Consider the following 27315-nt stretch of genomic DNA (forward strand, 5'->3'; position numbering starts at 1 on the left):
TGTAGAAACCTGCTCAGAACAATGCCATCTGTGCAACAAGGTCAAGGAATGAGGACACTTTTGGAACAATGACTGAGTGTGGTGTCTTGAATTAAATTCAGAAATCTCAGGCTGGGACAGTTACTATTTAAATGAGTACAAAGTCCCACGTGTCTCTGGAGCAAATCCCACTTCCTGGGTTATCACACCTGTGAGGATTTGGAGTGTGCTCTCTGCCATTATCAGCCCAAGGACCACTGCCAGCTGTTGCAGCATGTCCTTGTCAGAGCAAAGGGAGATGCTGGGAGAAGCTACTTGGTTTAGATCTGTGGGAAATGAATTCTCCACAATTCCTTCTACAGATTCCTCATCAAATGAAGGAGCCACAAGTCCAAATGCAAGCCAGACAAGGCTCTCTGAACAAAACTGGGAAGAAAAATTGCCTTTCTTGCTCCCACCATTACAGTTCTACCTCTCCTGGCAGAGACAGTAGTTGTAAGTAAAGATCCCTCATGGTGATACACCTCATAATTCTGGGACAGACAGAAACATCCACTGGCCACCACTGGGAATGGGAATTCCAGGTAATGTCTAGAATTGTACCCTTTCTCTGGGATTTTGTGATGATATCAGGATAAAGAATGGAGCCAAGCAGAGCTGCCAAACCCATCTTTCCCAGAGGATGCTGTAAGACCTCTTTCTTAGCCTCTGGCCTTGCCCATTCTCTTGGAGGAAGCTGAGTCCTCCTGCAAACACGTGTGGACTGGCAGGAGCACCCCTGACTCTTCCAGGCTACTTAGAAATAATGCAATAAATGGCAATAATGCAACATGTGGAAATGTCATTGATAACTTCCTGTTCATCACAACCCATAATGAGTGTATTTAATACCAAATTGGCATGGGGGAAGGTTTTCCCAACATGAAAAAGCTGACATTTTTTCACCCCAAGCAGATAAAATTGCAGACTGGTTTTATTACCAAGAGTAACAATTTTATTGCCAACATGACAAAAATGTCTTGATAGGTATACCTGAATGTTTTAGATGCAAACTGCACAGATGCAGGTAGATCCTAGTCCATTTCTTTTTAGCTGGTTCTTGTAGTTTGTCCCAGAATAAATATATAAAAGACTTGATCTCTTTCCTACTGCTGGGAAATCAGTCAATTCAATGAAGAATTACCATTGTCTGGGAGGCATCTTTGGGTGCCTAGCACGCTAGATTCAAATCTCTAGAGAGATACTCTGCAGCCAGTTTGAAAGAGATGTGTAGATTGAAATCAGAAGTGATCAATTTCCTTTGCTGTGCATTCAAACAAAGTAGTAATTCAGAAGCCCTCACCAAAAGAGATGCTGAGAGATAGCAAGCTGTATATCCAAGATTAGAATATAGCCCTCAGTCTCTGGTACATGATGCTAATCTTTGATAAGAATATTAAAAACTCTGTGTATGTTGCAGACTGATAAAATATTAACCTTAAGCCTCGAAAACACCCTCATCCATTTACTGCTGCATACATTGAACTTCAAGTGAGAGGGGCCTCCTTTCACTGGTCTTGTTTTTTAAAAGGTGATGCCACAGCATGAGATGAAAGAAAGGTGTATGGTAAAAAAACCAGCACCCAAAGAACCGCTCCAGATGAACGTGCTGTTCTCCTTGCCACAGCAGACTTCAAAGCAGATCATTCACCTCCTCGCATGTGAAGACCTTCAGCACACCACAAATCATCCAAACCCTTTTGGCCTTCCTTGACAATGGAAAGAGACATTGGGATGGCCAGCAGGAAGGGACCATGTTCCATTACCAGACCTGCAACAAGGTCTCTTCTTTTTTTTCTCGTGCCTCTTTCAGCAGGGCAGACATTGGGAGATGCAAGATAATGTGCCCTGTTTCTGCCCTCAGGCTGTGAACACGCTCCTTCTGTTTCCTCTCCTGAAATATAATTCTTCCTGGAAAATCTACCTTTGCAGATGTTAAAAAAATGGAAGTATTTAGCTGAGATAAGTGAGGATTAGTAACAAAAGCCCCAAATCCATTTCCATAATCCCCCTAACAGCATCCCTGTTCTCTACATTAAAAAAAAAAAAAAAAAAAAAAAAAAAAAAAAAGAAAAGAAAAACACTAAAACCCCACTGCCTAAGACTAAAAAGTTCCTTAAACTTAGTCAGAATTGCCTAAAAGTCAGGGAGACTGAATCCCTGATCAACTCCTGTGGAATATTTATTGCCCTACTCTTCAGATGAGTCCACCAGAGAGGCCTCTGAGTGAATTTGTGAATACTACAGGCAATTCCAGTTTAGTGGCAGCTGTGGACTGAAACAATCTTCACATTCTCATAAAACTGTGACATAACATGTCAATTTCAAAGCAACAAAAAGTAACAGCAGGATGAAGAGGGTGCCCTCCTGGCACCAGGATATTTTATACCCTTGCAGTATGACTATATTGACAAATCTCTGGGGCTGTATCTGGCTTAGTAAAATGTGTGAGGCATAAATAACTGGCAAAGAAAAATTCATGTACAATACTTGCTATTGTGCAGGATGCTCTTGAAAATAAAAAAAAAAGATCCCTCATCTCCTCAAATGCTTCAAGTTGGTCTCTCTCCTATCTCAAAACTTCCTTGTAATTAAACACCTGCATAATGAATTAAACTCTCCAGGGAATGTTATTTGCCAGCTACTTTTTCAATTATTTAAAATTAGCTTAAGGGCTAAAGCAATCAGGTCATTCATTAATTTAATTCCTTTTTGTAGCTGTACTTCGTGACTTGGAAATAAAACTACAAGATCAAAAGGACAAAGAGGAATGAAGAGGAAATTATACAAGACACTTATAAAGTTCCCTGGCCCATGACCTCACCCAGGATGCACAGTCTCTACTGGTACACAACACACTCTAAATGGCCATTTCCTTGTGCAGACAAACACTTCTCTGGAGACATTTACCCAAAGGGAAAAGTTGGCAGGAGCAACGTCCATGCACACGCAGAGCACTGGCTGGCAGCCAGCTCCCACTTGGACAGATGAGAACTGGAGATGCTGGGAATTCATCAGCCCCACTTCAGAGCAGCTATCTTTGTCTGCAGAACTGCCTGGGGGGAAGAGGGGAGGAGATCCTCTTTTACCCAATCCAGGATGAAGCTTTCCTCTCTTCTCCCAAAGGACCAGAAGTCGCAAACTTCTTGAATGTGTTAAACCACACCACAAGCTTTTTGCAGAGGCCAAGGATGTCACCCAAATGCCCCTAACCAGGGGCCAGGGTTATCTATTTCTGAGCTGCTCTTCCAAGCACAGGAAAGCCAGCACTCTCTGATAGTGACGTGTACCTGGCTCCTTCAGCAGGCAGCTTCTCTCTGTGTTGTGGCTGGGAAGAGAACCCTTGCTATTTTATTCCCCTCTGCCTGGCAAATCTGTCACCTGCCTGATGGGAGTAAGGGGAGGAGTGTGGCCAGCAGCCAGCTGTGACCTTCTGCAAGAAGTCCATGTCCTGGTGGCCTCCCAGGACCAGGGCTCTCATGTGAGTCCAGTGGCCACACCATCAGCACTGTGCCATCTCAGCAAGACAGCAGCACTGAGCTCCTCTAGGACAACTTCTGCTACAAAAGACCTTGGCAGTTCCTTGTGAGGAGGAACTCTTTTTAAAACCGTTTTCACTCATTCCTAGCACAACTGGGTTTAATTGTTTTACAGATCACCTTCTGCAGCAGAAAAACCACACCAGTTCAGAAGGGTAAAAGGGCACCTGGGTGTCCTGTACTCACATGCAGAGAGCCGGACAAAGAACTCGGGGATTTGCTTTCTGAGTGAGCAGCACAGAGAGCTCGAACCTTTGTGTGGCAGTCAGCAGAGACTGGGCTGGGCAGCCCCAGAATACACCCAGTGCCCTTTACCCAATCTCTGTGACTCAAAGCAGCAGCCCTGCTTAAGCAAAAGAATGGTGTGACTTGGTATCTGGCCCAAGAAAGCAAAACAAAGGCCTTTTATTTTTATTAAAGCTCATCATCTTCAGACAGCTCTTTTGTTCAAGCATTACTTGGACCAAGAAATAATGCAGTGTGGAAAAATCTCTTGAAACTGCAAAAGCCTCCTGTCTGCTTTGCTAGCATTGCTTCAGCAGTGCTGACCAGCATATCCTGCAAGTATAGATCTTGGCATGTCACTGCCAAGTAAAGAAAAATACCACATTTTTTGTTCTTCCTTTGCCTTTTCTTCTTTGATATAAGAGGCTGCTGCATCTCCTGTACAAACACACTCCTGGCTGTGTGTCAAGCTCTTTATAATAGACCATATTCATTTTTTTATGGAGTAAAGTGGGACAGATAAGAAAAAAAGCAGGGTGGATGGATAAGAACACGGCATCACCAGCCAGTCTGGTGGAGTGTGGCACATCACACTGCTGTTCTGTCTCATTGTTCTCCCTGTTGATATGGGGCCCATGAGCCACCTTTCTAAGGAACAAACAGCAGATAACACCTGGCTGTTATTTCTCTGTCCTCTTCTTTTGAAGTTGGATGTCAAAACCTAATGCCAGAAAAGCAAGGACAGTGAAATCCATACATGTATGCTGAGCACTGAAACTCTGAAAAAAAGCTAGAATTCATACTATTTTCTACCTTGCAGTGGGAACATGAACCTTCTTTCCTTCTTCTCCCCAGCGACTACTGAAATATGTCAGAATACAGATATTTTCCTAAAGCCCTTGTCTCTGAAAACTGGATGAAAAGTAACCAAATATTTCAGAAGTTTTCGTGAAGAAAGACAAGCTACTCTTTTTTTTCTGCTCACGTAGACCTTGTTTCCCTGTGAAAACTGTAGAAAATCCTTTACCCAGTGAGACAATGCGAGCAAATAATTACAAAGCTTTGCATCCCTGCATCCCCCTGCGAGGGAGGTAATTACAGCAGGGAGCCAGTGCAGCAGCAGGGAAGTGATTGCTCCCTCGTGCTCCCAGGGCAGTCTGCTGCCTGGCAGGTCTCACCTGCTGCTGGGGAGGAGGGAGGGTGTGGAGGCTATTTGAGAACCTAAGCACGTGGAGAAGTGTGCAGAGGGGTTTTTTCCAGGTGTGTGTCCAGGTGAGTGACACAGGTCCATGGAGGGTTCATGGGAGTTGGGTGGAGGTGTTGTGCACGCTCTTGTTTCTGCCTGTAAGGGAGCAGGCAAGAAGTGAAGCTCATTCATAGCATCAAAGGCTCAGCTCTCTCATAATGAATTTCTGTTTACAGTAGGGAGGGAAATGTGTGACAGGGTATTGCTCTCTTTCCTAAAAATAAAAGCAGGGAGAAAAAGAGGATTCATGCAAAAAGGCCTTTCAAGATTGTTATCACCACCCCCCCGGCCCAAGCAGAAAGCCTGACAGCCCATGAGAAATCATCTGACAAGTTCAATGGTAACCTTGACAAGACAAAAAAGATATATTTTTAAAGTTCTTTCTTTGATTTATGAGGCTTCACACTTGCCTACAATCTACAATGCTAAAAATATCTTTGGAAATAAAAACTGAAGAACCCGCAAGACTCCAGAGGGTGGAGATTTATGAAAAAATAAACATAATGAGGTGGGTTTTTGATCACACACTGCTTGTGGGGAAGAGTTTTTGGTGAAAGACATAATTTACTTTCCTATTTCCAAAAGTTTCCTTACAAACTGCACAAAAACTTTGATTGAGCTCTTCAACTGTTGACTAATGAGACAATCCAAAAAATGGCAAGCCTAAAAACTCACATGACTCATTCTGGAGAAGCAAATGTGAGAGAAGACAGGACACAGGGCCCCATCCTGAGAGTGGAGCTGAGAGGAGCACAGGACTGGGCAGCCACAGGAAGCAGGGGCAAGACTCTTATGGGAAGGAAAACACAAATAAAACCAGAAGGAAATAACTGAACAAGTGGACAGCACAGTGATGGCCTCAAAGTTCTGTGTTTTTCTGAGGGAAGACGAAAAGCAGCAAGTCTCAGCTTTGCTTGGGATAAGATCACCAGGTGACAACCTGCTTGCAAAACTGGATATCCCAATGGGAAAAAAACCACGTTGAGCTTTCATAAATTGCATTTCTGAATCCACTGCTCCTCCCTGCTGGCTCACCTGTGGATGCACATCTTCACTGCCACCACAGAGGCAGACCCTGCACGGCTGCACCCCTCAATACAGAGGCTCTGCAAGAAGCCCCAAGTCAGGAGCACATTGGCAAGAGCCTTGGTGGAGACAGAAAACCCCACACAGAGCAGAAATATCACCTGTAGGAGAAACTTGGCTTTCATGGAGCACAACCCCCCCCAAAATTCAATCACTGTTGGTAAGGAGCACCTCTGCTGTCTTACAGCATCCAGCCTTGTGTAACTGTTTTGCAGCATGACACAGGCGTATGCGTCACAAGCGTGCTGGCAGGTGATGCAGGAACAAACAGAGCACCTGTGCCTTTGGAATGAGCTGTACTGCAGATATATCTGCTGCAAACAAAGGCTTCATCTTCAAATGCGTCCCACACCTAGAGCAGACCAGATTCTTAAAACAAAATTCACTGCCAGTGCTGTATACTGCATCAAAGAACCCATCCCCCATCTCTGAATTTCCTAAGTGTTATGATTTATTCCCAGATGGCCTTTTTGGTACAACTGCTCAGGAAACTTTGGAAAACACAAAATTTTCAAGAGCCCAAGCAACTGCAGGAAAAGAGGTTTGATCATGAGTAGCAAGAGTTGATCTTTAGCTATACCTCTGGCTTTTGATAAAGAAAGGGGAAAGTTGGACTATTCTTTTGAATTCATAAGTGATCTCAAATGTTATGAAGGAGTTTAAGTTGAATGACCTATATAAACAGAAATCACATAGATGGTTCATGTGTCCAAGTACGAGTTGATATCACTGTCAATATTAGCTTAGCAAGGTGCAGGGTTTTGGTGGTTTGTACCAACTATCTCAGCAAGTTCTCAGCCACAGGGGGTCTGGGCTTAATGATGGTTTCATTTTTCCCCCAGAAAATGCCAGTTTGTTGTATGTGGGGTTTTGCAGAAGCATGACTTTTTCCACATGCTTGCTCAGGGCTGTGATGGACCTGCTGAATGGGAAGGCAGGGAGAGAAAGGAGCTCCCTGGGAGCTTGGGGAGAGGACAGAGAGATGTGTCTCTGCTGTACTGGAACAAGCTAGACCATCTTTCTAAAAGAGAACTGAAAATTGAGTTTAGGCAGCCACATTCAGCTGTTCTTCATCATTATACTAAACCAAAAAACACCCAAGTTTTGGTTTTCAAATGCCAAAATCCTTCAGCATAGTACCAACATTTTCCCCTGTATTCATGCTTTTTCCACCTTCTGTATTCTCCCCTGGAAGACAGAGGTTCCTACAGACTCATGATGGCCCCTGGGATGCATTCACAGCTGGATGCCCTGGCCTTTGCACACTGGTTCTCAGCACCTTTAGCTTCTCAGCCATATTGCTTTTTAGTATTAATTACATTGGGGATTTTGTATTTATTGGACCGTGCTGTGCTGTCTTTGCTCAGATAAAACTGTCTCACATACAATCAAAACTCGAACAATCAAATCTTGTTATTTTCCACAGGACAACCACTAATTGTCTCAGAGGCTTCCCAGAGCAAAGACAGACTGTTCATTTGAAGTAAAAACAAAAAACAAAACAAAACAAAACAAACAAACAAAAAAAAGTAGTTCTCTGTCTCTTTTTGAGTTTTTTTTTTTTATCTTGAAGAGCAGGATTCTTCAGATCTGAAGAGCCTGCTCTGGTTTGACAAATCAGCGGGGCTGGTAGATGTTTAGTGCAGGCAGATTAGAAAGACAGCTGAGAGGGTGAATGTGAAGGGTGCTGTGGAGCAGAGACTGTAGTTTGCAATAGGCACTAGAGAGAAATATAATCAAATGTTTCCTCGCAGTCGCTGATGAGGCTGCCAGTGTGACGCCTTCCCTGTCACCTCATATTATCTGCCACGCTGGGAAACTCAGTAATTACATTGCAGACACTTATGAAGACATACTTGTCGAAACAAATGATGGGCACGAGGTGATTGCGAGTTAAGCAATGTTAAGACTGCCTCGTGAAGAAAACAAACCAAAACACAGTCACTTCTTTGGTAAAAGAGATATTTGCATATTAAAATTTGAAACTAAGAACTGACTGAGCAATTTTTTTTTCCGTAGGAAAGGAAATGGTTTCTGGAAAGCAAATTCACATCTGCAGAACAGAAATTATTTTTATACTCCTGGAAGGATATTCTAGATTATCAGCTTGGGACAAGTAGAACTGTTCTCCCAATGGGAAAGCCAGGCATTTGTGCTATCAAGGGTGTTTTCTATTCAAAATCCATGTCCACAGAGGATTCTTAGTTGGACATATAACTTGACATGGAACCTGATCATTGTCAACTAAAAGGTAAAATAATTTGTAGACACCTCCCTCAATGAAGTTTCTCAAAAGGCAGCCACCACTACCACAGAGACACATCCAGGTGGGGAAGATGCCTTCCCCTTGAACTACCTTCCACTGCCCTGGAGAATGCCTGGAAGGAGATGTTTTAACATTACCTCATGGGACAGGTAAAAGGCAGCAATTCCCAGTGGCCAGAAGCAGCAGAGCATGGAGAACACAGTGAGGCCAAGATGATCCCTTGGTGGCATCATCAGGAAGTTGTCTTCACTCTCAGTGTCACTCGAGTAATCGCTCTGGAGCGGCAAAAGAGAAACGCAGGTGTGCTGGTTAATGACATTATTGCTTTTCCTCTGCCATCAGCCAATCCCCTGATCATTTGCCCACTTCTCCTACTCCACCACAGCAGTGGCCAGCAGCTCTCCTCTTCCTCACCCACTGTGTCACAGACTCCACCACTGTTGTATGAGCTTGAAAACAAGAAAAGACAAATATAAAGACATCGCTGCAGGGAGCTGAAAAGGAAGCCCATTAAAGGAAGGGGCTCTGTAGTCAGATGAATATTTCCTTTCAAAAATAAAGGAGGAGAAGGAGAGGGAGAAAATCCACAGTATTGCTGAAACCACCCTTTGAAATTGTGCACTCACCTGAACAGGTGAGATACAAAACCAAAAAAATGCTTTTGATTTTTCAGGTATTTATTTTCATGTTTTTGTGTGCTGGCATAGTATCTGTGGAGACCACCTTTCTGATATTTCAAATTGCCTTTTCTTTCTCATAAAGATGAAATGGGGAAAAGATTTCTCAGGTAACTTTGGCCATGTGCTGAATCACAAAATTATCAGTCATGCTGCTTCCCAAAGGCCAAATTGACCCACCTATGAGTTACCAAGGGTGAGAGAACAATTCTAACCATGAAGTCCTGACCATGCAGACCAACTGTGAACCAGAAGAGAGAAAAAAGTCAATAATCCCAGAAAGAAATCCAACAGCAAAAGGTACTTCAAATCTTACAGTTAAACATTCCTTTCCCCAAGCAAACCTTCCTTCCCAACATTCTCTCTTACAACAGGACACCTCATCCTGAGCTTACCAAGAAATCTTCTCCATTCAGAACTCCCCTGACACTGGGATTATTGATAATTTGGCTACCTAGCTCTCTGTCTTTACTTATTCCTGGATCTGCAAGAGCTGCACCCTGACACTGAAGAAGCTGGATATTACTCTTGTTGAGAAGTCAGATATTAGTCTTGTTGAGAATTATATTTGTCAGTTAGGGTTCCCTTCCCTTCCCTTCCCGAGAACCATTTCCCAAGTTTGTTGGAGAAATCAGGCATTGGAAGGCAGAATGCCACAAAAAACATCTACCCAGGAAGGTAGAAAGAAGGGAAGCCAACTCCATTTGTAAGATGCATTTAAGACGCAGTTTCATCAGCCCGTAAGTGCCTGAGCAGATAATTTCTGATCAGAGGCAGCTCTTTCATTCTGTAGAAAAGCTGAAGTGACTGAAAGAAGAATAGAGGAAGAGCAGACACAAGGTGCAGATTTTTAGCAGAGATGGTGATGAACCCTTTTCTACAGTTGTAATGGATTTTCTATTTTAAAAAAAGCCTTTTCTTAAATCAAGGCTGGCTACCCCTAAAAGCTATGAGCTTTACCTCAACTGAGACATTGCAATTGCTCTGCAGAGAGCCTGCCAAGCGCACTGGAGATGTCAGACAACAGGGTCTGCTCTGAAATACAGCTGCCAGCAACCTCTGATGGATATTCAGGAAACAGCCCTTTTCCTTTTTTTCCTTCAAAGCAACCAATTCAGCAGCATGCACACACTGCATACAAAACTAATTCCTTATCTGGCCCCGTGGGATTTGCCTTCAAATCCAGATGGTCCAGTGGTCTGGTTTGACAAAGACCAACACAACGCTGCTCCAGGTTAATATGTGCTCTGTTTCCCTCCACACAATGCCTGGTCCAGTAATGTAGTTAAACATGATGACCTGTTCTGTCCAGGACTCTGCATCCTTCTGCTCTCCTGCAAGTGTTTTGAGCTCACCTCCATGCAGCAGATGCTGAAGGCAGCAGCTGGATGGAGACTCTTCTGCCAAAGGCTGTAGTTTATCACTGCTCTGCCTCCACACACTCACTCATCCCTGAGCAGCAGGGGGATGATTATTTATTATCTTTATTTATTATTTATTATAATAATTATCTTGCTGATAACTTCTTAAGAGGTGATGTCTCTAAAGCCTGCTATTTATTTAAATTTGCCTGTCTATTTATTTATTTCTTTATACAACTTTCTTCTATTTATTTCTTTATACAACTTTGAGATTGCCTTTCAGTTTTAAAGGCATTTAAAGGAGCCATATTCCCCTAACACTGACGTGCTGCAGCTCCTCTTTTTTCCCCAACTCCCAGTCTAAAAATTGCCCTGTCAGTCAGGCAGGCAGCCTTGCAGAATGGGCTCACAGAGGTCTCTCCTTGCTTGGAAAATTTTTCATATGTAACTTGGCAACACCAAAACTCAACAGACAAAACCCTCTGGATGTAGTTGCCCAGGCCTATCCTTCCTCCTTGATCCCTGGACTTTGATCACCTTGTGATGCTTTCTGGACACCCACAGCCAGCCTGCCTGTAGCTCCTCAAGAACTGGCATCCAGCACATTGCCACTGTAAGGGGATCACTGCAGACAGCAATGAAAGATCTGCACTAAAAGAAGCTGTGGCCCTTCATGATTGTCCCCTTTCTGCTTCTCAGCTGACACAGCAGTCCTCAAAGATGTGTGCCAAATATCCACCCTCTACAAATGACAGCAAGAAGCTCATGCAGAGCTCCTGCCACTCACAGGCTGCATCCCAGAGACACCACTGCAGAGCTTCAGCCTGAAAACTCAGGGAAGTGATGATGGTGAGAAAGGGAATTGCTACTACTAGCGAGATTCATAGGAGGGCACTTGGACACTGCTGAAGGTGACTTCCCAGCCATGCTCTCTTCATATGGAGATGGTTAATAGAGGTTAATATCCCTTGGCAGAGCTCAGTATCTCCAGACTTGAGTGGCTTCTCCTTCAAAGGAGAAAAATAAGTCAAATGCAAAGTGTAATCACTCTTGTAATCTGTTAACAATGTGCCTTTGAAGGAACTCAGAGATATAAAGTGTGTCCTGTGGGTAGGATGACTCAGTGCTGCGACTGCATACCTGAGTGCCACTCCTCTTAAGAGCTCATGCCTGGGCACCACACCTCTGACACTGTGCTCTTCTGAGCATATGCCATGGGACACAACCACTAAAAATTACAATCCCATATTCTCAACACAGCCCTAGATGAGCTTGGGCAAGGTATTTATGGTGCTGTTTTCCTCCATTGCCCAGGTGCAGAACAGGAAAAATGCTGTACATCCAATTCAGAGGAGAGCTATGACAGCCAGTGAACTCAACAGTAAAACCAGGCTGCAAGACCCTGTCTTTGGGTTGCAGAGCACTCTGAAAAAGGAACTCTGGCATACACAGCCTCCAAGGGGTGCTCAAACATGCCTTCTGGATACCTACAGCCAGGGGAGGTTGAGGACACAGCCCAGTGCAGGACCACAGGCTGGAAGCATCAAAGAAAGCATGTGTGATGCCATGGGGCTTGATGGGCATAAATCTCCTCAGGGTCTTCTCTTCATGTTGTGGAAAAAAATGTGTCAGGAGGTGCTTGGAAACATTGAGAAGAGTGGTTGGATGGAACAGGATCCAAATTCTATCTCTACAATTTCATGCTCAGGTCTAAAGGATGAGTTTTCACCACAGAATCCAGCAACTTCTAGTAGAAAAAAAAAGGAAGAAATGTATACCTTGAAAGCACTGCATTTCTTTTCTTCTTTCACTCCCAGAACATTCTGTTTATTTTGCTTTTAGAGATTGTTTCAGATATTGCTGGGTGCTGGGAAAAAGTAAGAAGGTTTTAAGAGAGAGCTCCAAGGTATTCTTTTATGCGACGTATATGAATAATTTAATCTGCTGCCATGAATAGCTTGGGTTTCTCTAAATAAGCAATCTACCTAGTGGCTAGGAGGGAAACTAGCAGGAGTATAATATGATAAATGCTATTTTTGGATAAAAGATGGCACATGAACTCTAACAGGAGGGTATTTAATCTTGTAACTCATTTCATATTTCACTGCCGCCACATTTGACAAGTTGTCTGTCTATTAGTTGTGGCGTAAAGAACTCATAAGATATTTATAAATTTTACAGAGATACCTAAATAGGGAATCATTTGATTTCAGGGATGGGCATGGAAGAGAGAAGTTTAAATCCCTGACAGAATGTTCAGCCTTCTGTTTTCATGCCTGGAAATTGCTGGAGCAAAGCGGGGCTCTGTATGCTAATGAGAGCTGTTTCTGAGATGTTTTTCCCTCCAGACAATTATGATTTTCTTAGGCAGACAGAACAACACCCCACCAGGAGTTGAGAAGCACTGCTAGTAAAAAATCCCTACAAATAAGTTGGTGAAACGTTGCTGCAGGGTACAACCCATGATCAGGATGTCTCCTGCTCCTCTGTCACACCTCCCATGTTCTTCAGGGTCCCCGGGCTTGGGAAGGCAAGAAGGTGTCTCCTTCCCAGCAACTCATCCAAGACATGCTGAGCTGGATAGGCCCATCCTGAGGAGGCTGACAGCTAACACAGAAGCAAACCCTGCAGCTTGGCTTGGTCAGTTCTTCCAACCAAAACCGAATTTATCAAAACAGCTGTGTTTTTTCCAGAACCTTTCTCTACTGCAAAGTTTTCTGCCAGAGAACAGCAACCTTTCTGGTTGCCAAGAGCCCAACTCTTTTCAGAAAGGCAATCATGTTAGAAGCAGTCTGACCTGCAATAAAATTATTTTCTGCATGTGTCCCTCCTGAGAGTCTTGCATTGAGGTGGGGGGGACACTGCAAAGGGAGGATATCAAATTTTTGGCATTTTTAAGAAATTAAATATCCATCCTGAAAAACCCTAGGCAGGCATTCTGGTATAAGGCAAGCAGTTCCAGGGAGATATGGAGGAAGCACAATGACTCACAACCCTATGGCTGGTGTGTCTTCCAGAAGGCATTTTATTTTATGCTCAAGCTGGGACTCCACTTGCCTTGCACTGACATGTGGAGAACAGTGGGTAGCCCTCAGTTTTCAAGAGAAAAGAGCTCTTCTGCACAGAGCTGCCCTCTTTGCCAGTTTCCAAATAGGGGCTAGTTGACAGAGTTTTCTCCCAGAAAGAAGAGCCAAAGCAGACATGAGCCCTGGTCTGCTCTGACACTCTGCAGCTTCCATGCCTTGATGAGCTGTGGCTTGACAGTGAATGTGACAAGATACACAGCAATGTGCTGTGCCACTCTGTGGCAGACTCAAACCCTTTAGGACTCTCATGGCGGGGAAGCAAAATTTGCATCTCTGTTGTGTCACCCTCTAACTTCTGCTCCCAGTCCTGATACTCACTCTTTCCCATCCCATCTATTAGTAAGTAAAAAAGCATTTGCTTCTTGTCAGTAACTGGCAGGGAAAAAACTTCTTTCTAGTGTGACACACTTGTGCTGTGTGATTCAGGTGCTGTTTTTGTGTAGTTAACAATCTGGCATGGTTCATCACCTTACTCAGCAACTGTTTGTCCTTAAATAGTGCTCTTCCATCCCCAGAGTCTCCTCCACACATGAATTTAGGTCTCTAATGAAGCTGTGCTCTGGCCAAGCCCAGGAGGCCCTCACACATCTGGCCACACAGACACAGCCTCTGTCCACCAGCCTCTGTGAACCAGAAGAGCACAAGACAGCAAACACATTTTTTTCTGGTCTGGTACTGTCAAATTCATCCCTCCTCTCCTGCATGACCAGCTGCATCTGCAGAATTTGGACCTTCCTGGAATGGAAGATACTTGCCATGCTAAGCTACTTCTGCTGCCAACAGCTGCTCAGCAGGTTGATCCTTTGGGATGAAGGAAAAGTTCATGCAAGAGTGTGAAAATCTCAGTGCTGCACAGGGATGGTCAGGGAGCACAGAAATGGAGACAGACTCTCTCTCAAAGCAGAGGCTTCTAGCCAAGCAAATGTTTCCAGCTAACCAGGTCCTTATCCAAACCATGCCTGGCTTTCCCCTCCCCTGTTCCTAGTGGAGGAGAAATTTTGATGGAGAGGACAATCCACTGAGTGTCGTGTACTTTGTGAACATCTTCTTTCTCTGAGCACTTTGTACACACAGGTCAAGATGGCTGTGCACACACCTGTGTTTGTTAGCACAGTGTCACCCAAAGAGTCAAATGAGACAGGGAATCTGCGATTCCAGATGCTCTACACTCATTCAAGAACTGCCACCTTTCATCTCAGGAGGTCTGTTTCCAGAGAAACAGGTCAGAAAGAAGAAGGAGCCAGGGAAAAGGATGCACACACTGTCAGAGCATGTTACCAAAATTTACTGTCTCATTTCTCCCCTTAAGATCAGGGGAGGATGAAGTTCTACAGCTGGTTTCTAAGACACAAATGTTCTCTGTGAAAAGCTGATCAAGTTCCTCCAGTACCACTTTGAAGAGGTTTTTTCCTTATGCTGCTCATTTTCCCAGCCTTTTTTTATCTCATTCTCCAAAAGTTGACTCAAGAATGTCTTCTTGACTTGAATTGATGAGAGGGAGATTTTATTTTTTTTTTCTGCCTGAATGTCAGGCCAGATGTGTCAATAACACCATGTGTGCTGCAGCCACTTGTGTCACCGCTGCATGAGAGGAAACTGGGGCAAAAAGACAGCAACCAGGAACTTTGTTTTGATTAAGGAAATTTTACTTCCCACGGTCAATTCTGAAATTCTGTGGAAGGGTGTGATTTGAGCTAATACTCTCACATGCTTCAGAGAGAAGCTTTCTGTCTCCCTGTGGAGGCATTGAATACTGCATTAATGGCATGCACTGCGAAAAACACTTCCCTCTTCCCACCTTATCCATACTGAGAGAAAAGAGAATAAAAGGGAAGTCAGCCTCTTGCTGGATTTCCCCTGTGCTGATCACAGGGTGAGGCACTGGTATTACAGGAGGTGAAAATAGAAATTTTAGGGCTTGTTGGATCTCACTCCTAACCAAAAATCACAGCAACAGAGAAACACGACCAGTGTCCCTGTCTCAGCTGTGACATTCATGTTTGAAGGCATAGCTTTGCTCTGGACAGCCAGAGGGTTTTTGCTAGGTTAGGAGTCTCTGACCAATGGTGGAGGAAGTTTTCAGATTACCAGCATTATGTTCACCCTCCATTTCCACAAACACTGGCAAACACAAATCCCTGTCACACTTGGGCCTCTGGTTATTTTTTTTTTTTTAAATTGCATCATTCCCTGTTACTTTACAGTGAGCAATCAATGAGGCAAGGGACTCCAGAAGAAAACATTGTGTTCAGGTCTAAAAAGTGTTTAGCTCCATCAGAAAAATATAATTTATTTCAGAGACAAGAATCCACTGCAGCTTGAAACACAAAGACTTCTGTTTCTGCATTCACTCTGAGACAGAAATGTGTTGTGTCTGAGCCAGTAATTTAAAAAAATTCTGCTCAAGTCAGGTGAAAGCAAGAGATGATGTTGGCCTGCTGAGTAAGATGGGCTCCATGCAGACAGACAGATGCTCCCAGCCCGAGCCTTACACAGCATTTAAGCACATGGGTCTTCCTCTGTTTCTGACCAGCCCCTTCAGAGGCAGAAGGGAAATGCTGCTCTCCATTAGGGCCAGTGGGAATTTTGCCATCGGTATCCACAGATCTGGGACCTTACCCAACAAATAAAGATGAGCAATCATTCATTGTCCTAGTTGGAGGAGAAAGTGATACAGCTGACCCAAAAAGCAGCTGATCCCCTGCTGTTCATCTCTAGGGGGTTGTACACTTAATTTCCAACATGCCCTCCTCCTCCCAGCCTTCCCCACGTATCCCAAGTGACATCTGACCTCTAGTTCCTGGAAATCCTCCTCTTCCTCCACCTCATAGGAGAGGGTGTGGATCTTGATGTCATCGGCGGAGAGGTCGATGAATTTGCTGTCGGGGTACTCCAGGCTGTCTTTGGTGGGCGAGCGCTCCTCGATGAAGGTGGTCTCGCAGCACTCCGAGCCCAGGCTCTCGCCCCACGAGCGCAGCACGTTCTCGGAGTAGAGGATGATGTTGGGCCTGTAGTGAGACTCCACCGTCTGCTGCAGCATGCTGGGGTCCAGGAGCTGCTGCACGGGGTCACTCCTGCCGTTCTCCGGGCGTCTGGGAGAGGACAGGCTGCCCGCTCTGTGGCTCTGGTACTGAGGGGTGGGGTACACGGAGACCAGACCATCTCGGCTCTCTGCCACTAAGTTCCTTGTGTTAATTAAGCCATTCCTTTTCCCAGCCTCAGTGATCTTACTGTGCATCAGCACGCTGTTCTGCTCAACCAAGCCATCCATACTGGGAGCTGTCTGAGGCACTGGGACTGGTGGCCTTTCTTTTGCTGTGCCTTAGAGCTCACGCCGGGTGAGTGGCTCCCATTTTCCTGATGAAGAAAGGGAACAGAAAGGAAGGTGAGGACAAAGGCAATGAATTGAGGGACTCAAGTCAGCTTGTGTTCTATACAGTCTCAAGACAAAACAGAGCCCCATATATGTGCACACCACTCCAAATATAGCCCCACTCAGGGAGGCAATGAACACCCGCCCCACATCCAGGGAATGTAGGGAAACAGATTATGTGAAATGTCTTGGTAGTGATGGACCCCATCAAAGAATGGCTTTGGTGCCTGCTCCAGCCTCCCACAGGTACACAGCTGTCATCCTGGGAACAACATCCCTTTCCTCTAAACTTTGTATAAGAGATGGTAAAAAATCCAAAAAAATATCAAAATAACAACCAAAAAAATCTCCTAAAAGAACTATTTTCAGTTCTCAGAAATGCGCAACTGCAAAAGATGGGCAGGTGCTGTGCTCACTTGTCGATGTCTGCAGCCACCCTTTGCCCTTGGCAAGTGCTTTACTATTCTTTGAAAACCCATTTTTTCCAGCCCAAACACTTTCTCACCAGGCTGCTCATTTTTTTCAGGTGTAGCCAAAGGAAAATGCCTTTTGAAATACTTATGCATTGGCCACAGGAATTGTAAGTTCAGGGGTGTGTTTCTGGGCAGAAGCATAAAAATTACAGACATGCTACTGGCTTCAAAATTCTTCATATTAAATCCTCTAAGACCAAGTTATTAACGCAGGATTACCTGTCCCCATTGTGCTGTCTGGAGGAAACCAAGAATACATATATAATACATAACAATACATAAACATATGTAATTTTTTACTCAATGCTTTCTCTCTATTTCCCTTTTATGTCAGACAACCCCTAACAGAGCAATGTCTAGCAAAAGCCCAGCATTATTTCCTCTTAACTCCAGACTCCAAATCCCTTCAGTCTCTCTTTTGGATGCAAGAGGTATTTAAACCACTGCTAAGAGCTGTTCTAACACTACCAATTAAGCAAGAAACTTGTTTAACATACACAAGAACTTGACCCAGAGTGCTGACATATTTACATTCAGAGCACTTGGTTTAACATGCCCCATTTTGTCGTGTTGTCAAGTAGTTCAGTGCTTCTCTTCAGTGAACCAGCAGGAAAGCTACAGAAGAGAAAATCCACCATGGTGGGATCCCATGGGAGTTACATGTGCAATCCAGGTAGCAGGAGCATCCTGCTGGGCCTCCAGCTGCTTGACCACAAACCTTCCTCCTCCCACCTCCCCCAAAGAAACTGTATGAAAGTACATCCCCAGGGGCTGAAGATGAGAAACACTCTTCAACTAAAGAGTAAATTCTCAGACTTTGCTCAGTTTCTCCCAAGCTGGCTTGGAAAATATAAGAGGCCCCCTGATGTGTAACATCAACCATCAATCCCGCTGAAGCCAGAGGGACTTCACCCAAAACCTGCAAACCCTCTTGCAAATATTCCTGCCACCTGACAAGCAAAGTGAAGTGTCAGGAGGAGTATGCCACAGATGCAGCAGAAATTGGGGGAAGACTCACAAATCAAACAAATACCCTCCTAGAGAAATGTATAAAGAGGCCAACACTCCGTCACTGCATCCATGGCTGGAAAACTTGGTCAGACCTTGCACCTGCCTGTGGTCACATCATTTCAGCAAAGTATGGCTTAAGTAGCACTCAGGAAAATGCCATTTCAGGGCAGTTGTATTGCATGCCTTGGAGCGGCATTGTTTCTCAGCCCTACCATGGATCTAAACATCTATATGGCAGGTTCTTACCTTCTGTGCATTTAAACCAGTCTTGTAAACCAATATTGCAGATTCTGAGTGACACTTTCCCCTTGGTTATGGGCAAAAAGTGGGAAAAAACATCCAAAATGAGACGAGGACAAGACAGGGAGCATCCTTCCCTCACAGAGCTCCTCTGATAATAGGGATAGTCCATTGCTCAGGACATCCTCCCTGGAGTCCCACACAGCAGGGCAGGCAGCATGCCTCAGGGAAGGTCGGCGGGGAGATGTGGATGGCGGCATGCAATCAAGGTAAATGGTTTAACCCCAGGTGCTTTTTAATCTGTAGCTGGCTGCCTGCCTTACCAGAGCCTGACCCAACGTTCTTGGCCCTGCAAGAGAGTTGCTTAATGGCAAGAAGCAGATGAGACTTGGGCCTTTTCAGGATAATACATTAAGAGAGGGAAAAAAGAGAAATAAATAATTACATTAGTATTACTCCTGAAGAGGTTGAGATGGAGGTGTGGCAGAGAGTGGTACATGGTCACTTAGGGTGATGCTTAGGGGAAAAAGGCACCTGTGCCTCTGCAGTGGCTCAGAGCCTTTGTCCTGCCTGCAGGGACCCCTTGGACATGGATCCAGCCACTCCACCTTCACAGGGGGCTTTCATGGACATGGCCTGGGCCAGGTTCACATGCCTGTGACTCACAGGCATGTCCTAAAATTAAGATTTCTCCAGTTTCCAGGTTCCCTGCAGCCCAGAATCCCTGGATGGCAGTGCCAGAGCAGGTAACCTCTGACAGACCACCTGAGGAAAAGGGAGGGTGCCTTCTCTTCAGGAAGCCAGCATTCAAAGCAGAAAAAAGCTCTCATTACCTATGACCATGGTGAGGTTTCAGAATGATGTTGACAGGACAATGAAATTCATCAGAGCTCTTGAAATAAAAAAGCTTTTCAGTCTGCTCCAAGATGCAGAGTTAGTTTTAATTGGTTGGACTCAGATTTCTTCTGTCTTTGCACGGTTTTAGTTGTCCCATGGTTTTAGTTGTCCCACTGAGGCCAACCAGAAATAATTCTGCATTTTCATACTTGAGTATGAAATACTCATACTTGAGACTGGAACCAGAAGGAAAAGCCAAGTTCAAGTTATTAACAGATACATATATAATCAATATATCAACCTTCAATCTAATGTTTACCTTGGGGTTAGACATTTTTACCCCAGTCTACTATAAAAAGTGAGTCCATTAATTACTTTAACCTTCACTCTTTCCAATTTCTTGGGTTCCCCCCTCCTCCTTTCTTATTTTAATAAGAAGCTGCAAGCAGTGCCAAGATCTCTAGTCTGCAGTGCTGTGGTTTATTAAGCTATCACTCGTGTTACAGCAGAGCCCAGCTACAATGAGGAGCTGCACTGAGAGCCACGCTCTGCTGGGTGTTCTGCAGCCTCCTGCTATGATGACAGTGCCTGACAAACTAATTAAGCAGAGGGTGTGAGACAGAGAAATGCCAGCTGTAGGGAGGGCGGGGAGAGAACAGGTAAATGCTGTGCCCCAGGGTCTAGCAGACAAGGAGTAGAAGCCAGCTCTATTACTGCCCACCGTCCCAAAACTACTTTGTTCTCCCAGGACCTGGCAGGATGCTGTTTCCCTCCTCTCTCCATGGGACTTTGCACAGCTTAAGGGCTCTTCAGCCTTCTGGAGATCCTTGCCAGGCACCCAATGTCCTGTCCAGTTGGGAAACTCTGAATACAAACCCCTGAATTCTGAGCAAGCCAGAGAGTTGGAACATTGGGCTATGGCTGAACAGCCCCAGCCACCTCCTCACTGCAGACCAGAAGGACATTCATCCACACACACCAAGCATCACCTGCCCAGCAGACTGGTTTATTGGCAAGAAAACTGGAAGATGAAGGCAAATGAGGCTGAAGGCAGAGTCCCCATCTGCTGTCAAAGCCCGAGGCTGTACCCTCTGCCATTCCCTGCAGATCTGGCAGGTCATCAGCCAGGAAAAAAGCATCAAAAACTCGTGTGCTTCTGCATGGGGCTGCTGGATATCAGCAGAAATCTTTTCCCCATGAAGACAGTCAAGCACAGGAAAAAGCTGCCCAACGAGGATTTGCAGTCTCCATCCTCGCAGGTTTTGAAGACCCATCTGAATGAAACTCTGAGGATCATGGTGTGATCTCAGAGTTGACCTCTCTGAGCATGAAATAGAACTGCAGACCTCTTGAGATTTCTTCAACTTGATTATCCCATTATTTTAATCCCTCTGGTTCTTACAGATTCCCACCTGTCTCCCATGCTCCCCAAAAGTACTGTTCCCCAATCCCTCAGTGATTCTGAATCACCAGAATGGCAAGAAGTGGCAATAGTGACCCTTTGTGCCACCAGCAGAATGTGATTCAGCCCCAAGATTATCGGATTCAACAAAATGCCCCTGGGTTTGAAGCTGGTTTCCCCTCTGCCAGTGCAGAGAAAGCAGAGGGGAGAAAGCTCTCTTGAAGAGCAGTCAAGCCCCAATAAGTTGCAGATTCCCTGGCAGGAGCTCTCAGGTGAGAGGGAGTTTCTGAAGCACAATGCAGTAAGCTTCAGCATGGTTTGAGGCATTCCAGACATTTAGAAACTGCAACAACAAATACAGACCTTGTGCAGGAGAGAAATCACAGGCAAAGTATGGATCTGGAGTGCTGATTAAAAGTGAAATATTTAACAAAATGAAGGAAAAAAACCCTTTCCTACTTGTATTTTTCTTCTTTGATTTAGCTGGGCTTATTAAAGTAGGTTTTGTTTCAAGGGAATGCTGTATTTCAGCAGCTGGAATTCCTTTTACTCTATTAAGTAAACTACAGGGAGTTTCGTAAGGCAGTGCAACTTACTCACACTGGGAAAATTAGGAATGCATGCATTAGTGATAGCTAAATGTTTCATTGCTAACAGTGGAATTAAAAAGACCTCCATGCTATTTTAGTATTACCAATATGCAGCAAATCTGCCGTGAGATGTGATCTGTCCTCCTAAAAACGAGGAACTTGGAGAATGGTGAAATGTCCAAGGTCATGTCAAGACAGGGCTGGAAATAAAATCCAGGTCTCTTGATTGCCTGTGCAGAGATATATGTTAAAACAATTACCATCTGCATATCTGCCTGAATAATTGATTGCTTAATTCAGTATCTGAACTAAAGAATGGAGTGGGGAAGAAAGGAGGAATTACCTTGCATTGACCTAATATATAATAATGTTATTCCTACAACAAAGTATTTCCTTTTGAGCAGATGGAAGTATTTGCCTAAGCTAAAATAAAATGCAATGTTTCATTTATTTATTTTTAATTGAACAAGCTGGCTTTTAATTCATTATGCTTCAAGTTGCCTCCAATTAAAAAAGAAAAAAAAAAAAAACTAAACGACTATGCAATGTTTCATTTATTTATTTTTAATTGAACAAGCTGGCTTTTAATTCACTATGCTTCAAGTTGCCTCCAATTAATAATTAAAAAAAAAAAAAAAAAAGGCACATTCAGACTTTTCTAGCAATTCTTCACGACTCAGAATTTTCAGCCTTAATTCTTAGTGGGGTGCAGTCTGAACTCACAACTTTTTTCATTCACTGCACTTTCCAGATAATAAATAACTGGCCTGACTAAGAGCATCTTACTCTGGTGTAAATAACCCTGGCTGATGTGTAAGGCACCAGTGTAAAAATACCTTGACACCTGTACCATTCTGGCAATTCCTCTGCAGAGTGAAAGCAGTCAGAAAGTCTGGCTGTGTTTTCCCTGCTGTGTTTTCAAGAGGCTCCCCAATATTGCAGACCAGTAGCATCATATTCAAACTCCTCATTTCATACTGGGGAGATTGAGCCATGAGGAGCAATTCTTACTTTAATAGCTTTCAAAAGAGAAGTTGGAAGTCTCTCCATGAATACCAACATCACAGCATCCCCTGGCCCTCTTGGCTTGCCTGCTGGCTGAATCCTGTGCCTCCCCTTGGACCTAAATTCCTGTTTAACTGTGTTTGTGACACAGATAGGAACACCCAAATGTGGATCCAGGGCTGGCCCTGCTAACTCACTCCAGCCTCACTCCTGATGGGCAGCCAAGCCCCCAGAGAGCCCAGTTCTTGCACACAGCCTGCTCATCTGGCTCTGCTTGCTTTCCCATACTGCATGCAGGAAGAAAGCAGGACAAGACACTTCCTCACACTTGCTCTGCATGTAAACCCCCAGTGCTGTGCTCCAGGCTGGACTTGAGGTATTGCTGAAGCACAGATGGAAAATAAAGAGATGACAGAATAGGAAGACAGTGTGCTGGTGCAGACTCGGCACAAAATGGAAGTTTCTGTCCCTCCTGCCCCCAGCAAAGCACCCCAGGGCTGTAAGTCACTTTGCTGGAAAAACACTGTAAAATTACTAGAGTCAGTTCATCTGGGCAAGGATGATTAGAGTAAACAGGCGCTTCTGGGGCCATAAAATCAGCTGTGCTCCATAAGACAGAAAAATTGCAGAGCCAGGACTATACCATGGGACAAAAGCCTTACAGAGTAAGTGATTTAGCCATGGTGAGAGTGGTAGCTGGAGGCAGAGAGGGCAGGCAGGGGAAAATGAAGCAGCAGCATCAGTGGGGCATAGTTTGACCTTTACAGACCCTTATTAACCCTACACTGACCCCTCCCTGCAGAAACAAAAATGGAAATGAGTAATGCTGATGCCTATTAGAGTCAGGGCATTGTCTGAACATGAAGAAAAGTGCTGTCCTCTTTGTTCTCTGGGAGGAGACGGGATATAGGACCTCAGGGACTTCTGTATGGGAGGCACAGGCTTTGGGCTGGCAGCATATCCACATCACAGCCTGGCCTCCATGATCCTGTGAGCCACATGCAGCTGGAAGAAGGGAGATTGTTCTGTTGCAAAGAGCACAGAGGTAGGAGCTGGGTGGGTGACAAGGGAACACCACCCTCTGGGAGAGGACTGGATAAGTCATTGCATGTAGGGGGCAGCTGCTGTGGGAGATGTCCTGAAGCAGCACACTGAGCACAGCTGTCCTGCAGCACCTGACACCAGGCTGGATGCCTTTCCTAGGTCCTTTTTCTAGAAGATGAACTGTTTGATTATGCCCCATCCCTGGAAGTTTTCTGGTTGGATGGGCCCTGAGCAACCTGAGCTAGTGGAATGCATCCCTGTCCATGGCAGGGGGGTTGGAACTATGTGATCTTAATATCCCTCGCAACCCAAACTATTTTATGATTCTGTCCTTTAGCAAATGCCATTTTAGAGTTCTTTGTTCTCCCTGGGGATTTTTAAGGTACCTGAGCAGTCAATAAAAGCATAAAAACCCCATCAAAATTCAGCCAGAATTATGCCAACTTGGTGTGAACAGCCTGTTCATTCTTCTCATGCCTCTGTGATGCCTCAAAGTGTAAGGACAGAAATGCAGCACAGATTCTGAGAGTTACTGGTAAATGAGGGAACTTTACACAATCAGGTTTTATAGAGACACACAAATACACATCCATAGGGATGCCAGGTACAAAACTGGCACTGCTACAGGCATGCATGGACTCACACCACTCATGCACTGCACCACTGCTTCAAAATGCAGTCTTTGCTTGTGCAGTGAAAACAACCAGTTTGTCACTCTTCTGATGTTACAGCACCAAACTGAAATCACAGAATCTTTGGATTCTTTGGTGCTACAGGTTAGACCAGCTCCATGTGAATCCTCAGGGTCACAGGCATCTACATCTGAAGAGGAACATTTTGCTGTGACCCTATTACTCTAAGTAGTTTTCAGCTTTTTTTGCCAGAGAAAGGGTACTCAGAAACAAGTGACATGATAGCTGGAGGATGTGTATTCAGACACTTACACCGTTCATGTTTGTCAAAGCAAAGCCAATGAACACCCAGAGTATTTTTCTCCTGTGTGCACCTCTGCAGTTATTTTCCTTTTTTTCCCCCCGAATTGCACCGTACAAACCCACAACCTGTAAAAATTTGAGTCTCCAAAGTGCAGACAACAAAATTTGGACTCTTAATAACCACAGATGTAATCTGCAATCTTAATAGCTACATGGATAGTATTAAATAACTCTACTGGAAGCATTTTACAGCTGTCTGCAGATATGAATTTGCTGTTGAGAGAAAGAAAGACAAAAAAACCTTATCCAAACACATTGCACATTTTGTCTAATACTGTCCTCAGAAGAAAAAGCATTTTAAACCCTGAGAGCATCCTTCCTCAAGTTAAATGTGTTGTGGTGGTGTCTGTGTACACCAGTACTGCATTACATCTGCATTTGTATAAGGAAGAGCCCTCCTCTGTGTGTGAGATTTATTCCAGAGTGTGTGGCACCAGTGGTGTGAGACATCTGCCTGCCCAGCTAATGAGAGGAGAGTTCATTTAATTCCTACAAATGAGTTTATTCTACACACACCCTGGCATGATCTGTAGTTACCAAAACTGCCAATAAAATGTCACCTTGTCCAGTAAAATCGGTCTTTGTATTAGGAGCAAGGTAATTTGAAATTAATAAAGACCATCAACTTGCAGCTACTTTAAAGATGACAGTTAATTAACTATAATTAAAACTAAGTCATTTAAATACATGAATGTAGGAAAGTGTATTCTCTGTTCTGATTGCTTTTTAGAATACACAAATATCCCCCTCAGTGTGCCAGTTAATGCATCATCTTGAGTTTAAGACCATCAAAGCATCTTTTAATTGTTGCTAATGCTCTGTTTACACCAGATTAATATCTAATTAATTGTCATTTGAATATTTAATCTATCTAGAAAGTTTGGAATTTTTTTTTTTCTGTTTCATTACACACAGAGACTACAGCTTCCCTCCAGTGATTTTGAAGGCACAGTTCAACAGATTGCTCTCTGGAGCAACTCCTGCCACTCCTGCTCCATGTTCTGTCCGGGGATGGAGGGTTATACCCCACCACCCCTATGGCCAGTCCCACACAGACCCCTGCACCTCTGCCCCTGCAGCACACTCCTGGCTGGGGAGCGCTACCGATCCTGCTCCAGCAAGGACTGTGCTCCTGGAGTGCCAGTTCCAGAAAGGTCTCAGTGCATTGCCAGCCTCTTCCTACTGAAGAACGGACCCCTTGCGGGATGCTTTAGTGATACCCGGATACCACGTCCAGAAGGACGTGGCAGGTACAGGGCACTTCCCCAATGTCACCCCACTGCCACCGACAGCAGTGACCACTGCTGCCTCCTTGCCTCAACCATCCCTTTTCCCAGCTTAGCTGTCACTGCTCTCAAACTAGAGGATGGGAAGGGAAAGAAATTCAGTCCGGCGCCTCTCCGGAGCAGGATAGCGAGTGGAAGGGGCAGCTGCGGCTGCCGGGAGCTCAGCATCCCCGCTGCCTGCCCCGGTGGGGCTCTGCCCACCCCTCTCTCCCTTCCCTGGGCTGGCAGAGCGGAGCTGGGGGTAAAAAGCTGTTCTGCCACAGTGCGCTAGATGGGATTCCTCACGGGGAAGAGGAGGGAAAGGAAAAGGAGAAGCCCGCGCGCACTTTCCCTTCCAATGTTCCCAATCTCGCCGCGCACTGGAAAAGCCTCTTCTCCCCCCAGCCCCCGCCGGGCAAGACCGGGCACGATGATTTGGGCTTTCGGCAGGGCACCGGGGAAGCACCCTGCGGGCGGCCCCGCTCAGCCCCCGCGCTTCCCCGCGCTCGCCCCGGAGTCCCTCGGCCGCGGCGGCTGCGGGAGCCGCGGTGCCCCCGCCTCCGCTCCGCGCTCCGGAGGATGCTCCGGAGGGTGCGGCGGAGCGGGCATTTGGTGCATCGCTGCCCGGAGGGGATCGGACGGGGTGGGCTGGGGGGGTCACTCACCTCCCTGCAAGGTGACCCGCGGCGCGGAGCTCCCGCTGGCGCGGCCGGAGGGGCGGCTCAGCGCCCGGGCGCTCCGCCCGGCAGCATGCCCGCGGCGGGGGCGGCGGCGGGGACCGGGCCCGGGGCTGCACAGCGCCACAGGAGAAGGGGCTGCGCCGCCTGCACCGCCTCGGCGGCACTGTGGGCTCGGGAGGAGGAGGAGGGAAAGGAGGAGGGAGGGAGGGAGAGAGAAAGCGAGAGAGAGAGAGGCAGGCGGAGTGAGAGAGGCAGGAGAAGGAGCCCTGCGCGGCAGCGCGGCCAACTTTCCTTCTGCAGCGCAGCAGGAACAGCCTCCCATCCCTCGGTGTGTAACCCCCGCCCCGGGTGAGTATGGCAAAACCCTCCCCTCTCTGACCCCTCTCTCCTCCTCCTCCTCCTCTCCAGGCTTTCTTCCCAGCCAGGTCTCCTCTGCTCCCCACACACCGGGGCTGAGGGAGCCTCGGCCCAGCCCGGCTGCCCCCGCACCTCGCCCTGCAGCGGAGGGACTCAGCCCTGCTCCCGCAGCCACCAGCGCTGCCAGCAGCCCGGGACAGCTCCCCAAGACCGTGGGGAAGCTCCAGCAGGTCTGGAGAACTTTAAATGTTTGTGGTTTATTTTTTAGCGTAACGACGAGCGCATTGGACTACATCCGCCGGCATTCAGGGGTGTTCCCCGCTTTCCTAACAATCCTGCATAACAGGCCTAAGCCGTGCTCATTCACTCTTCTTTCCATTCCCAACAGGACTGCTAGCAAATCCTTTGCCTGAAAGCTTCTCTGTCACCACTTCTTTCTAGATGCTTCAACATCCACGGCTCAAAATGCTGCTGGGAAATCACATGTTCCGTTTAGATCACTGCTTCCCTTTGCCTCTACAGGGAGAGAGACACGAGGA

At 45.7% G+C, this 27315-nt stretch overlaps 1 protein-coding gene across 1 annotated transcript in view; it reads right to left on the minus strand.

Annotated features, from left to right (window-relative positions):
* The window catches only part of SYNDIG1 (synapse differentiation inducing 1), a 48444-nt gene extending 21933 nt beyond the window's left edge, over positions 1-26511 (minus strand). The window contains exons 1-3 of the mRNA XM_041424148.1: positions 26405-26511; positions 16296-16861; positions 8518-8655 (exon numbers count right to left, since the gene is read on the minus strand). Of these exons, the coding sequence (XP_041280082.1) occupies positions 8518-8655; positions 16296-16775 (618 nt within the window). The 5' untranslated portion in view covers positions 16776-16861; positions 26405-26511. The remainder of the gene's footprint in view (positions 1-8517; positions 8656-16295; positions 16862-26404) is intronic.
* Positions 26512-27315: the final 804 nt, after the last annotated feature.

This window comes from Onychostruthus taczanowskii, unplaced genomic scaffold, assembly GCF_017590055.1.
Source record: "Onychostruthus taczanowskii isolate IOZ18803 unplaced genomic scaffold, ASM1759005v1 scaffold80, whole genome shotgun sequence".
Classification (NCBI taxonomy): domain Eukaryota; kingdom Metazoa; phylum Chordata; class Aves; order Passeriformes; family Passeridae; genus Onychostruthus; species Onychostruthus taczanowskii.